General features: G+C 39.6%; 1 protein-coding gene and 1 pseudogene across 1 annotated transcript in view; one reads left to right on the top strand and one right to left on the bottom strand.

Annotated features, from left to right (window-relative positions):
* CDK7 (cyclin-dependent kinase 7) overlaps positions 1 to 11,952 on the top strand; it is a 66,770-nt gene extending 54,818 nt beyond the window's left edge. The window contains exons 10-12 of the mRNA XM_006900027.1: positions 7,142 to 7,291; positions 11,083 to 11,230; positions 11,766 to 11,952. Of these exons, the coding sequence (XP_006900089.1) occupies positions 7,142 to 7,291; positions 11,083 to 11,230; positions 11,766 to 11,794 (327 nt within the window). The 3' untranslated portion in view covers positions 11,795 to 11,952. The remainder of the gene's footprint in view (positions 1 to 7,141; positions 7,292 to 11,082; positions 11,231 to 11,765) is intronic.
* LOC102848502 lies at positions 4,681 to 7,044 on the bottom strand (annotated as a pseudogene).
* Positions 11,953 to 13,116: the final 1,164 nt, after the last annotated feature.

Consider the following 13,116-nt stretch of genomic DNA (forward strand, 5'->3'; position numbering starts at 1 on the left):
CCCTGTGACTAGCAATGGAATATTGTCTGATATAGTGCTGGGAGATGAAATTAGAAAACACTTAGGATAAGCCTGGGGTACAGCTGCATTATCAAAGTAGAATGTACTTTAATGATGTGGAAGGAGTAAAGCTATTGGCCAAAAAGGGAGCTTCATTTGTTGATATGCCTAACTTTAAATGAACTAGCACAGGGACTGCAACAATGGGCAAAGAGATTGTGAGGATAGGGCAGGATTGGCAGGGCTTCAGTGTGTTACACATAGAGTTAGTGGCCAGCTAATGGCACTTCATTGTAACAGTGGCAAAGAGTTTGGAATAATGTTTTTGTTGTTTTTGTATGTGCCATCGAGTAGCTTGTGACTCGTGACCCTGTGTACAGCAGCTCTGAAGCCTGCTCTTTCCTGAGCCAACCTTATTGTCTCTGATACACCTATCCCGATAACCCCAATCACTGAATCAATCCATCTCATCCAGGGTATTTCTTGTGCTGTGTGTCTCCACCCTTCCAAGGATGATGCCCCTCTCCAAGGACTAGTTCCCCCTTGCAACATGCCAGCGTATGACAGACGAAGCTTTAGAATCCTTGCCTCCAAGGAGCAGCTTGGTTTCACCCTCTCTAAGATGAACGTGTTTGTTCTCCTAGCAGTCTATGTATATTCAGTGCCCTTCTCCAGCATCACAGATCAAAGGCATCAATTCTCCTTCTATTATTCCTAGTCATTGTCCATGGCCAGGGTCAGGTACACCTTAGTCTCCAGACTGACATCATTGCTCTTCATTACTATGGAGAGGTCCCTGACAGCAGACTTTTCCAATGCAATTTTTGTTTTGATTTTCTGGCTGCTAATACCAAGAGTATTGATTGTGGAGCCAAGCAAACTGAAGCTGTTAACAATCTCGGTCTCTTCACCATCTATAGTGTTGGTGCCAGTTGGCCCAGTGGTGAGAATCTTTGTCTTTATATTGAGCTTTAATCCATGTTTGTTTTTGCCACTAGTATGCAAAGGCATTTGACTGTGTGGGTCATAACAAACTGTGGCTGACTCTGAGAAGAATGGGAATCCCAGAACACTTAACCGTGCTAATGCGAAACCTATACTTGGACCAAGAGGCAGTTGTCCGAACACAACAGGGCAACACTGCATGGTTCAAAATTGGGAAGGGTATACGCCAGGGATGTGTCCTGTCTCCATACCTTTTCAACCTGTATGCAGAGCAGATTATCCGAGAGGCTGGGCTCTATGAGGAGAAGCGTGGTGTTAGGATTGGTGGACAATCAATCAACAATCTGCGTTGTGCAGATGACATAACGCTGCTCGCTGAAACTGAGGAAGACCTCATGCACTTACTGCAGAGGGTCAAGGACTGCAGCCTTCAATATGGACTGAGGCTCAATGTCAAGAAGACAAAAATTCTCACCACTGGACCAATCAGTAGCATCAGGATGGATGGTGAAGAGATTGAGATTGTTCACAGCCTCAGTCTGCTCGGCTCCATGGTCAACACTCTTGGCACCAGTAGCCAGGAAATAAAAAAACATATTGCGATGGGAAAGTCTGCTGTTAGGGACCTCTCTAAAGTATTCAAGAGCAACAGTGTCTCTCTGGAGACTAAGGTGCACCTGATACAGGCCATGGTTTTTGCAGTCACTTGTTATGCATCAGAGAGTTGGACAATGACTAGGGAGAATAGGAGGAGAATTGACGCCTTTGAGCTGTGATGCTGGAGAAGAGTATTGAATGTACCATGGACTGCCAAGAAAACAAACAGATTCATTGTAGAGAGGGTTAAACCAGGCTGCTCCTTGTAGGCAAGAATTCTGGGGCTTCGCCTGACATACTTTGGACATGTTGTAAGGAGAGACAGGTCTTTAGAGAGGGACATCATGCTGGGCAGAGTGGAGGGACAGCACAAGAGGGGAAGACCCTCTATGAGGTGGACTGATTCAGTGACTGGGGTAATCGGGATGGGTGTGTCAGAGGCAATGAGATTGGCACAGGATAGAGCAGGGTTTAGGGCTGTTGTACATAGGGTTGCTATGAGTTGCAAGCGACTCGACGGCACATAGCAACAACAATATCCTCTTTATAATGGGTTAGTTTTTTTTGTGGTTTTTTTTTTAGGAGGAGTGTCTGTTCTCTGATTGATTTTTTCCTTTGCTATTGAGCATTCAGAGTTTTTAATATAGTCTGGGCACTAGTCTTTTACTGTATATGTAGTTTGCAGTTACTTTCCCTTTCAGTAGCTTGTCTTTTCAGCCTCTGAACTTGGCCTTTCCAGAGCAGAAGTTTCATTTTAATTAAATATGTCAGTTTTTTCCTTTTATGAATTTTGCTTTTGTTCTCATGTCAGAGAAGTCTTTGCCCACCTCAAAAACGTCTGAAGATAATGAACACAGCTTTAGATCAATTGAGGGAAGGAACTGTCAGAAGGAATAGATGATTAGGTGTTACATGTATGACAACAGTCTGGAACAAGGGATGAATTTGGGGAGGGGAAATGAAGGGAAAGAAAATGTGCAACAATGAAAAAAAAATTAAAAGGACCTGAATAATGGTCAGGGTATGATGGGCATAATTCAGTGTGGATTAAGTTTATAAAACAATATATGGATATGATTGTAAATAAAGGAAAGTATGAAAACTGATGCGTATGAATTTTTTTAAAAATGTGTTTCATTATTTTTGTGTGTGTACCGTCAAATAAAATCTGACTGGTTCAGGAGGAGATTATTTCTCCTTCTCCAGCAGAGCATCTGGTGGATTTGAACCACATACCTGTGGGATTGCAGTGCAGCTTCCTGCTGCTAGGCCACCAGAATTCTCTTGCATATGAATTTTTTATGCAAACTAATATGAAATGAAAAGTTTTTAAATACAAAAAAAACTTCCTTAATATTTTTTTCTGTTTAATCATTTGTATATTGTTAAATGTTTCACATATAAGTCTGGTTCATTTTGAGTTAATTTTTATATGAAGTATATGAAATAGGTCTTTTGTATAGTACTTTTTCTTTTTTTAAATTAATTTTAATGAAAGTTTACAGAGACTTAGGGTTTCTAGTCATTCATTGTTGCACTTTTCTCCCTACCCACCCTCTTCCCCTCCAATTCACTCTTCTCCTTGAAAAAAAAAGAAAAACTCTTTGTTATGCAGTCCCTCCTCCTTCAGTCCACACTACTATGCAGCCTTCACTCTGGACTTCCGTAATGACAAGAATACTCATTCATATGTCCCTTTTAAACAGTTCTCTCCCTCATCTGTTTCAGTGCATTATACATCATTGCTCCTATCCTTTTCTGTCTTCCCTCAATCCTGATGTCAGTACCGTTTTACAACAGTGGCCCTATGTAATATTTGTCCTATTGTGACTGAGATATTTCATTCAGCATAATGTCCTCTGGGGTCATCCGTTTTGCATAATACTTCATGTGTTCCTTGGTTTTCAATGCTGTGTTGTATTCCATTGTGTGAATATGCCACAGCTTCTCTATCCATTCGTTTGTTGATGGGCACTTAGGTTGTTTCCAACTCCTTGCTATTGTGAACAAAACTGCAAGAAACATGGGTGTGCATATATCTGCTTGGATGGCAGTTAATGGTTTCTTCAGGGTAAATTCCCAGTTGTGGAATTGTTGGGTCAAATGGTATCTCTATTTGCAACTTTTTGAGAAAGTACCGTACAGCCTTCCATAGTGGTTGCACCATTTTACACTCCCACCAACAGTGAATAACGGTTCCATTCCAAATGAAATTGGAGATTGCCTTTCCTATCTTGTTGAAGAATGGGATTGATAGCATTGCATTGAACGTGTAAATTGCCTTTGGTAATATTGTCATTTTCACAGTGTTGAGTCTTCTATCCATGAGCAAGGACTATTCTTCCACCTCTCCAGTTCTCTTTTTTTTTTTTTTGTTACAGGCATACCTCATTTTATTGTGTTCCACAGATAAGACATTTTTACTTTACAAATTGAAGGTCTGTGGCAAATATTCAACAGTACCATTTCTTTAACAGCATGTGTTTGCTTTGCATCTTGGTGTCACATTCTGTGATTTTCACAATGCAATTTTCATAATGTTACTATACACTTAACAGAATAGACAGACATAGCTTCTGTATGCACTGGAAAAGAAGAAAAAAACTTGTATAGTCCATTTTATTGTGATGTTCACTTTATGCAGTGATCTGGAATCTAACCCACAATATCTCTGAGTTATGTTTGTAAATACCAGCTTGGGCTCTTAGCATGTATCAGACTATATTATCTATCCTGACCTCCATTCCCAGCCTGAGTCTCCAGGGCAGGTCCTGAATACAATGGGGTTTTCCTTGGAAGCCTTTGAAGAAAATCCTTCTAGTTGTAGAAAATGTCCTAATTGTAGAAAATCCTTCAGTGCTGTTAAGTGAAAAGAGAAAGCTTTGGATTGAATCTCATCCAGTTCTCTGTCTGCATCCCAAATGTGTAAGAATCACTTATGTGTAAAGAGCACACCTCAATAGCAAGCCTATGTTAACATCTAACACTGCCTCCAAACGCCTCTTTTCTCTCAGATGTCACTGTATCTTTGGTTCCTGCCTCTCATTAATCTTCATTGCCGGAAGTGTTCCCATGACTCAATAGTTTTGGGAAAAGGAGGCACTAAGTCTGTTGGGAAGAATCCCCACACCCCTTCCCTCACTGCAGACGGTAGACACACTCAGTGTCAGAGTATGGGGGTAGGTTCAGCTGACACTTCTTTTCCAGAGCAGGTGGTACAAAACGGCCCCCCAGGTAGTGGCAGCGACCAGTAAACTGTGTTGCAGACTTTTTTGGGTGCTGTCAGCGAAATCAGCAAGTCTGGCTGGAGCCCTTCAGAGTTCCCGTCTCCACATCCCATCCTGAGGGAATGTCAACACTTGAAGTGGGTACAGTGACTCCTTTTAGAACTTTCAGGATACTCTGGAATGGCTCCTGAACATCACCCTTGAAGCTGAAGCCAAAGATGGCATCGACAACCAGCTCATACAGCTCATCAATCAGCATGGGCTCTAAAGGCATTTCACTCAGGAAAGGAATGTCCATTTTCTGACACAGGGTCACCAGAGCAGTGAAGAGTGGCTTGTTAGGCCTTTTGGGGTAGTAGATGGTTGGCTAGTAGCCAAAGAGTTTGAGGTGTCGAGCACAAACCAGCCCATCTCCCCCATTATTCCCAGGGCCACAGATGACCAGGACAGTTGGGGGGGCTCCTGGACATGGACATAGAAGGATATGCCTTGGCAATGGCTGTGGCACAGCTCAGGCCATCTAACTCCATGAGTTGGTCCACGCTGAACTGGTACTCGTTAAACAGCTCCTGGTCCATCGCCTGGGCCTCCTCCTGGCTCAGATACTTCACCGCTATGCGCGCCATTGGCCGTGGATCACCGTGCCCCCTCTCCCCGTGTGCAGCCGCTGCTGCCCCCACCAGGTGGGACCTAAGTGGCAGGTGCCAGCCCGGCCGATGACACGTGGCAGGCACGAGCCAGCAACCAGCAGCGCCCGCAGCCGCACAGCCAGCCTCCAGTTCTCTTTTTGTTTCTTGTAATAGTGTTTTATAATTTTCTTTAAACAGATCCTTTGTGCTTCTGTTGTATGGTGGATTTTTTACTGATTTATGCACAGCTGGTCTGGGACCATTTATTGAAAAAAGCTTTCTTGGCTGAGTTATTTTTTTATCTTTCTGTTACAAGAATTATTTAGGTATATTTGTGTGAATCTGTTTGAGTTCCACAGTGTGTTTGTTGGTTTGGGGTTGTTTTTTTTTATGTCGTCTTATGCATTCAGCTGCTAACAAGAAGGTTGATGATTTGAAAAACCAGCTGCTCTGTTTGAGAAGGATGAGACCACTTTTGGTGTGTTTTTTTTTTATTTTGTTTGTTTGTTTTTTTACTTATCCCGTCTTGTTTTAATGACAGTGCAAAATGAGGGGAAAAAAGCATATTGGTTTCCGTGAGTTTTGATGGGGGTGGGGGAATCATCAGTGAGAGACACATTTGTAAAGGTCTGTAATCTCAGAAACCTTTGGGGTATTTGTGCTTTGTCCTACAGGATCACTGTGAATCAGAATCTCCTTGTTGATGGTGGAGATTTTTAATACTTTGTTGCATTAATGTATTTCTGTCCTTCTGTCAGTACTATCTTCTCTTAATTAATCCAAACTCATTGCCACTGATTGAATTTAAAATCAAAATGACCTGATAGGCTAGAGCAGAACTGCTCAGAGGGTTTCCCAAGACTGTAAGTCTTGATTTATTCAGAGTCCCTCATCTTGTTGTTTTTTGGGTTTTGGTTTTGTTTTGTTTTGTTTTGTTTTAATGTGTGTACCATCAAATTGGATCTGATTGGTACAGGAGGTGATTGTTCTTCCTTCTTCAGCAGAGCATCTGGTGGATTTGAACCGCACACCTCTGGGATTGCAGTGCAGTTTCCTGCCACTAGGCCACCAGAGCTCGCCAGAGTCCCTCATTTTGTTTATCAACTGGCTGGTTCAGACTCCAGCCTTTTGGTAAGCAGCCTTATTTCCCAACCACAATACCGGTGAGGCTCTTTTGTCAGAATTAAATGTTTAAGTAAATGAGTCAAGTAGATTGACTGTACTTTAGTCTGAGAGATTAAGATACAGTGTTAAGTGAGCAGTATGTGTGTATGGTATGCTATCACTTGCATTAAAAACACACATACTCCACCAGATGCTCTGCTGGAGAAGGGGGGCAGTCTCCTGTACCAGTCAGATCCGATTTGATGGTACACACACACAAAATAATAATAATAAATAAATGAATAAATCAACATGGTTCTAATAGAGTAAGCAATGACTATCTCTTAAATAATATATAAGAGAGCTGGAAATGTCACCTTCGAGGGGGAATCAGGGCTACCTAAGGACAGAAGAGAGGAGAGTTTCCACTATATGTGCATATTGGTATCTTTTAAAACATTCATTATTATACTGACATTAAAGAAATATAATTAATATACATATATATCCTGCAATTTAAAATTATATACAGCTATGGGCATCCATAGCTTTTCTTCCTTTTTAATACTGATAGCTGTAAATATTATAAAAATGACATTTTCAGTCCTTTACGTTTCAATTATAAAAATTTTTTTGCAGGACATGTGTAGTCTTCCAGATTATGTGACGTTTAAGAGCTTCCCTGGAATCCCATTGCAGCACATCTTCATTGCCGCAGGAGATGACTTGCTAGACCTCATACAAGGCTTATTCTTATTTAATCCGTGTACTCGAATTACAGCCACACAGGTACTTTCTGTATACATGTCTTCCTGTATTAGGAAATGAAGGATAATCTTAATTGGAGTATTGATAGAATAAAATTTTCCTAACATTTTTTAGCATTTTTTGAATATTGATCATGTATTGGTTTAAGATACAACAAACTATCTTTTTTCTCAAGCTTTAGGCCACTATTCAAATTAGAATGAAACTGTGTTGTACACACAATTACAGGACAATTTATACTGCTTACCGAAAAATCCATTCCAGCTGGATTGACTTGGTACATAGTGACCCTATAGGATAGAGTAGTGTTGCTCCTGTAGAGTTTCCAGATGTATAAATCTCATGAAGACTGTGGATGGTGAATTTGAACCACTGACCTTGCAATTAGCAGTTGCGCTTGTAACCACAGCACCACCAGATTTCGTACCTAACAATACGTGTTTGCTCTTTTGGCAGGCCATGAGATGATATTCAGTGCTCTTCTTCAACATCGATTCTTCTGTCATCCTTAGTCATTGTCCACCTTTCAGATGCATACCAAGCAATAGAGAAACCAGGGATTGGATCAGGAAACCTTAGGTTTTACGCTGAAATCATTTGATCTTTAGTACTCTTAAGAGGTCCTTGACAACAGATTTTCCTAGTGCGACTTGTCTTTTGATTTCTTTTTATTTTTGTGTGAGTGTACTGTCAAATCAGATCTGACTGGTACAGGAGGAGATTGTCCCTTCTTTTCCCGGCAGAGCATCTGGTGGATTCGAACCATGTGCCTCTGGGATTTTAGTTGCAGCTCCTTGCCACTAGGCCACCAGAGCTCCCCGTCTTTTGAATTCTTGACTGCTAATACTAAGGGTATTTATGATTTGTTCACATTCCAATAAATGGTAATCCAACAGAATGTGGAAATTATCATACAGTAATATCTTTAATGTCACAGACAAGCAAAATCTTGCTGAAGATTATTCAGAATGGCTAGAGCAGTACATCGACAGAGAACTGCCAGAAATTCAAGTGGGATTTATTTAAAAGAGGCCACGGCACCAGGGATATCATTGCTGATGTCAGATGGATTTTTGCAGAAAGAAAATAAGAGAAATATGTCTATCTGTGTTTTTATTGACCATGCAAAGGCATTTGACTATGTGGATCACAACAAATCATGGCTAACATTGAAAAAAATAGGAATCCCAGAACAGTTCATTACACTCATGTAAAATCTGTACCTAGACCTAGAAGCTGTTGTGGGAGCAAGGGAACACTGTGTGAGTTAAAATCGAGAAAGGTGTGCATCAAGGATATATTCTTTGCCATACTTGCTCAGTCTGTAGGGAGCTCTGGCAACTTGGTGGTAAGGAGTTGTGCTGTCGATGCAAACGTAGACACTTTGAATCTGCCAGCTGTTCTGTAGAAGAAAGATAGGCATTCTCCTCCCTTAAGATTAGTTGCCTCTGAAAACTCATTGAAATGTCATTTAAGGATTGGTTCTGACTTAACAGTACACAAAAAATATTCAATCTCTATACTGAATAAATCATTCAAGAAGCTAGACTTTATGAAGAAGAATGTAGCATCAACATCGGAAGACTCATCAACAGGCTGCATTATGCAGCTGACACAACTTTGGGGAAAACTTGAAGCACTTGCTCTAGATTATCAAGGACTGCAGCCTTCAATAAAGATTGTCTTTCAACATCAAGAAAACAAAAGTCTCACCATAGAGCCAACAGGCAACATAATTATAAGACAAGAAAGCGATCAGATTTGTCAGCAGTTTAATCTTACCTGGATCCACAGTCTACACCCTTAGTATCAGCAGTCAAGAAATCCAAAGATGGTCTCATAAAGTTGAAATACACAGTAGCCTTGAACTGCAGTACTGTAGGATGCATGAGCAAAACCCTGAATGATCTAGGAAGCATCAAAAGAAGATAGTGCAACAGTGAATGAATGGAAATCCAAAATCTCTGTAAATGTTCATTAAAATTAATTAAAAAAAAAAGATAGAAGGAGTACACTGAGTCATTGTACCAAAAAGGATTGTCTGACATGGAATCATTGCAGGAAGTAGCATATAACCAGTAACCCAGAGTGATGATGACTATGCTAAGAAAGTTACCTACCTGACCAAGAGACTGCAGGGAATCTATATTTGTTCTCATTTCCAGAAAAGGTGATCCAACAGAATGTGGATATTACTGAACAATATCCTCAATAGCACATCCAAGTTAAATCTTACTGAAGATTTTTCAAAAATGGCTAGAACTCTACAAGAGGACTGCAAGAGATTCAGGCAGAATTTAAAATAGGCTGTGGCTAAAAGCAGGAAATACCAGAAGTATGCCTATTTGTGTATTATCAACTATGCAAAGACGTTTTAACTGTGTATATCATAATAAATTGTGGGTAATAAAAAGAATGGGAATCTCAGAAGACTTAATTGTGCTCATATGAAACCTATGCTTAGACAAAGAAGCTGCTGTCTGAACAGAGTAAGGGAACACTGCATGGTTTTAAAATCAAGAATGTGCATCAGGGCTGCATCCTTTCTCCATACCTGTTTGATCTCTATGCTGAGCAAATAATTCGAGAAGCTGAAGTTTTTTAATAATATGGCACTTATCAAGAGCCTACATTATGCCGATGACACAACCTTGCTTGTTGAAAGTGAGGAAGATATGAAGCACTTGGTACAAAAGATCAAAGACTATGGCCTTCAGTATGGATTACATCTTAGCAACAAGAAAACAAAAATCCTTATTACGAGGCCAATAGACAACATCATGATAGAGAAATTGTCAATGATTTCATCATTTGGATACACAATCAAAAGCTTTTGTACCAGCAATGAAGAAATCAGAAGATGTGTTTCAATGGGAATGTCTGTATTCAGGGACCTTTTCAAAGTGCTAAAAATGCAAGGATATCAGTATAATAACTAAAATGGCCAAGATCCAAGCCATGTCTTTGCAGTTACTTGCTGTGCATCTGAGAGTTGGACAGTGATAAAGATGACAGAAGAAGAATTGGTGCCTTTGACTGTGGTGCTGGTGAAAGCTCGGAATAGCCAATGGACTGCTAAAAGAATAAAGACACATGGCTTGGCGAGTATCCAGCCAGGATACCCCTTAGGGGGAAGGATGGTAAAACTTCATCTCACTTCTGATATTTTGTGAGGAGGAGCTAGTCCTTGGAAAAAGATAACATGTTCAGAAAAGTCAGCCTAGGAGGGAACCCTGACACAATTACTGTAATAGTGAGCTCTGGTATATCAGAGATGATGAACATAATACAGGAGGTAGGGCAGGGTTCAGAACTGTTGTTTAGAGGGTCCCTGTGAGTTATAGTAGGCTCCCAGCACCTAGCAACAAAAGGTTAATGGGAACTTTGGTGACCTAGTAAGGAGTTGGGCTGTCAACCCAAAGGTAGGTAGTTCACATCCACCAGAAGATCCATAGGAGAAAGAAGGCAATCTCTTCCCATGTATGGTATAGACTCTGAGACTGATGGAGTGTGAGCCATGAGTTGTTTGGAACTCAGTGGTACATATCAACTACATTTCATGATTAGGGTAAGCTGTTGAGTTATGGAAAACATAGAATGATATTTCTTCATCTTGTTAATGGCATTATCAGCCGATTTGAATATGTTAGATATTTATTTGTTGTAATCTACATACCCAAATACTTGAAATTATTTTTGTTTTGGAATTGGCCTGTTTGCCTAGAGTTATTAATGTTAGCAACAGTGTCAGATTTTACTTCATACTCCTAGTGACATAAACAACTTTACTTGGTTTTCTTTTGTTTTAAAAGGCATTGAAAACAAAATATTTTAGTAATCGGCCAGGGCCTACACCTGGGTGTCAGCTGCCAAGACCAAATTGTCCAGTGGAAGCTTTAAAAGAGCAGCCAAACCCAGCTGTGGCAACAAAACGGAAAAGAACAGAAGCCTTGGAGCAAGGTAATACCCTTGTGTAAGAAATGAAATGAAGCTCAGGATAGCCTGTACAATGCTTATAACTTATGGGGAGCTAAGAAAATGAGACGGCAAACCATTCTTTCTTTATAAATTTAAGCTGTATATAATAAATAGTAACTGGGGAAATGGGAGTTGGTGGATTGGAATCAGTTGAGACGGGCTTAGGACAGGGCAGGCTTCAGAACTGCTTTACATAGGGTCGCTCTGGGTCTCAGGTGACTCAGTGGCACAGAACAACAGTAAATAGAACATACTATTTTAACTATATTTGCTTGCAATGAGAATATTAAATCATGCTTTTAAAAAGGTTATAGACACTTTTGAACACATGGTAGGATCAAGAAACCTATCCTGTTCCTTTCATAAATTCCTATTTGGTACTTAGAATGCTTAGTATTTACCAAGTGCAATTGGGAAAAAATAGAATAGGTAGAGTTAGATTGCAGTGACAGGGGAACTGGGTTAAAACGGCTGTAAATGTAAAATGCAAATAAATATCTTTTTTTCTTCCCCTTAGGAGGATTACCCAAGAAACTAATTTTTTAAGTAAACGAAACAGTATTTTATGGCTGAGGAAATAATGGAAAAGGCAAGTAATGCAAAAATAGTGAACATTATATGTTGTAGAACTGAATTTGTAAATATTCTATACATGTAAAAATATATGAAATGGCATGTTATTTTTATTAAATGTATTTTAAAATGAATTCTGGTGTTCTGCTTATATTCAAGTACACAAGTGAAATAAGTTCTTTCTTCTGGAATAAATAATTGAAATGCATTAGAGAAATCCAAATAAGACTAATTAGCTTTTTTTTTTAAACTCGCTTTTCAGCCTTTTGGCGAAGATCAAATGAAGAGTAATTATCAATTATTTTAGAGAATGCTCTTATACAGCATGACACATAGAAAGAGAGGTTGTATTGAAAAGTATAGCAGAGTATTTACCTGGCATGAAGGTGGTTTGCCTAGAGTGAGGCCTTTCCAATGCACTCCGGATATGCTGACCCCTGTGATTTCCCCAAATGTGGAAAATGCAACTGCACAATTTATAGTAGTTAAATTTTTTTTTAAAGTATAAAGGAAATGATAGTGGTAGTAGTAGTAGTGATAATACACGTTTGCTGCAGAAGCTTCAATAAGGATTACATCTTAACATTAAGAAAACAAAAATCTTCACCTATGGGCCAAAAGACATCATTAGAGTTTGAGATAAGATTGAAATAGAATTTCATTTTACTTGGATCCACAGTCAACATCCTTGGTAACAGCAGCCAAGGAATCAAAAGACTTGTTGCATCCATAACATAAGCATCCTGAAAAACCTACAACCAGGAGAGGATAAAATAGATGAATGAAACTTTCTAAGAATAAAATCCCTATGCACATCAAAAATTTCTCCAACAAGGTAAAAAGGGAAGCCACAGACTGGGAAAAAGTATTTGGCAATGATATGTTTGATAAGGGACTTAAATCTAGAATTTATGAAATACTTGAGCACGACAGCAAGTTAGAGGTAAACAACCCAATTGAAAAATGGACACAGGATATGAACAGACACTTCACCAAAAAAGACATTCATATGGCAAACAAACACATGAAGAAATGTTCAAAATCCCTAGCTCTAAGAGAGATGCAAATCAAAACAACTATGAGATAACATCTCACCCCAGTCAGAATAGCAAAATTTAACAACAGCACACAACAAATGCTGGTGAGGTTGTGGAGAAGCTGGAACCCTTATTGACTGTTGATGGGAAATGTAAAATGGTGCAACCATTTTGGAAGACAGTATGGCATGTTCTCAAAAAGTTGCAAATAGAAATAGCATTTGACCCAGCAATTCCCTATTAGGAATATACCCTAAA

Source organism: Elephantulus edwardii, unplaced genomic scaffold (genome assembly GCF_000299155.1).
Source record: "Elephantulus edwardii isolate Elephantulus edwardi_28Jun2011 unplaced genomic scaffold, EleEdw1.0 scaffold00271, whole genome shotgun sequence".
In the NCBI taxonomy this organism is placed as follows: Eukaryota; Metazoa; Chordata; class Mammalia; order Macroscelidea; family Macroscelididae; genus Elephantulus; species Elephantulus edwardii.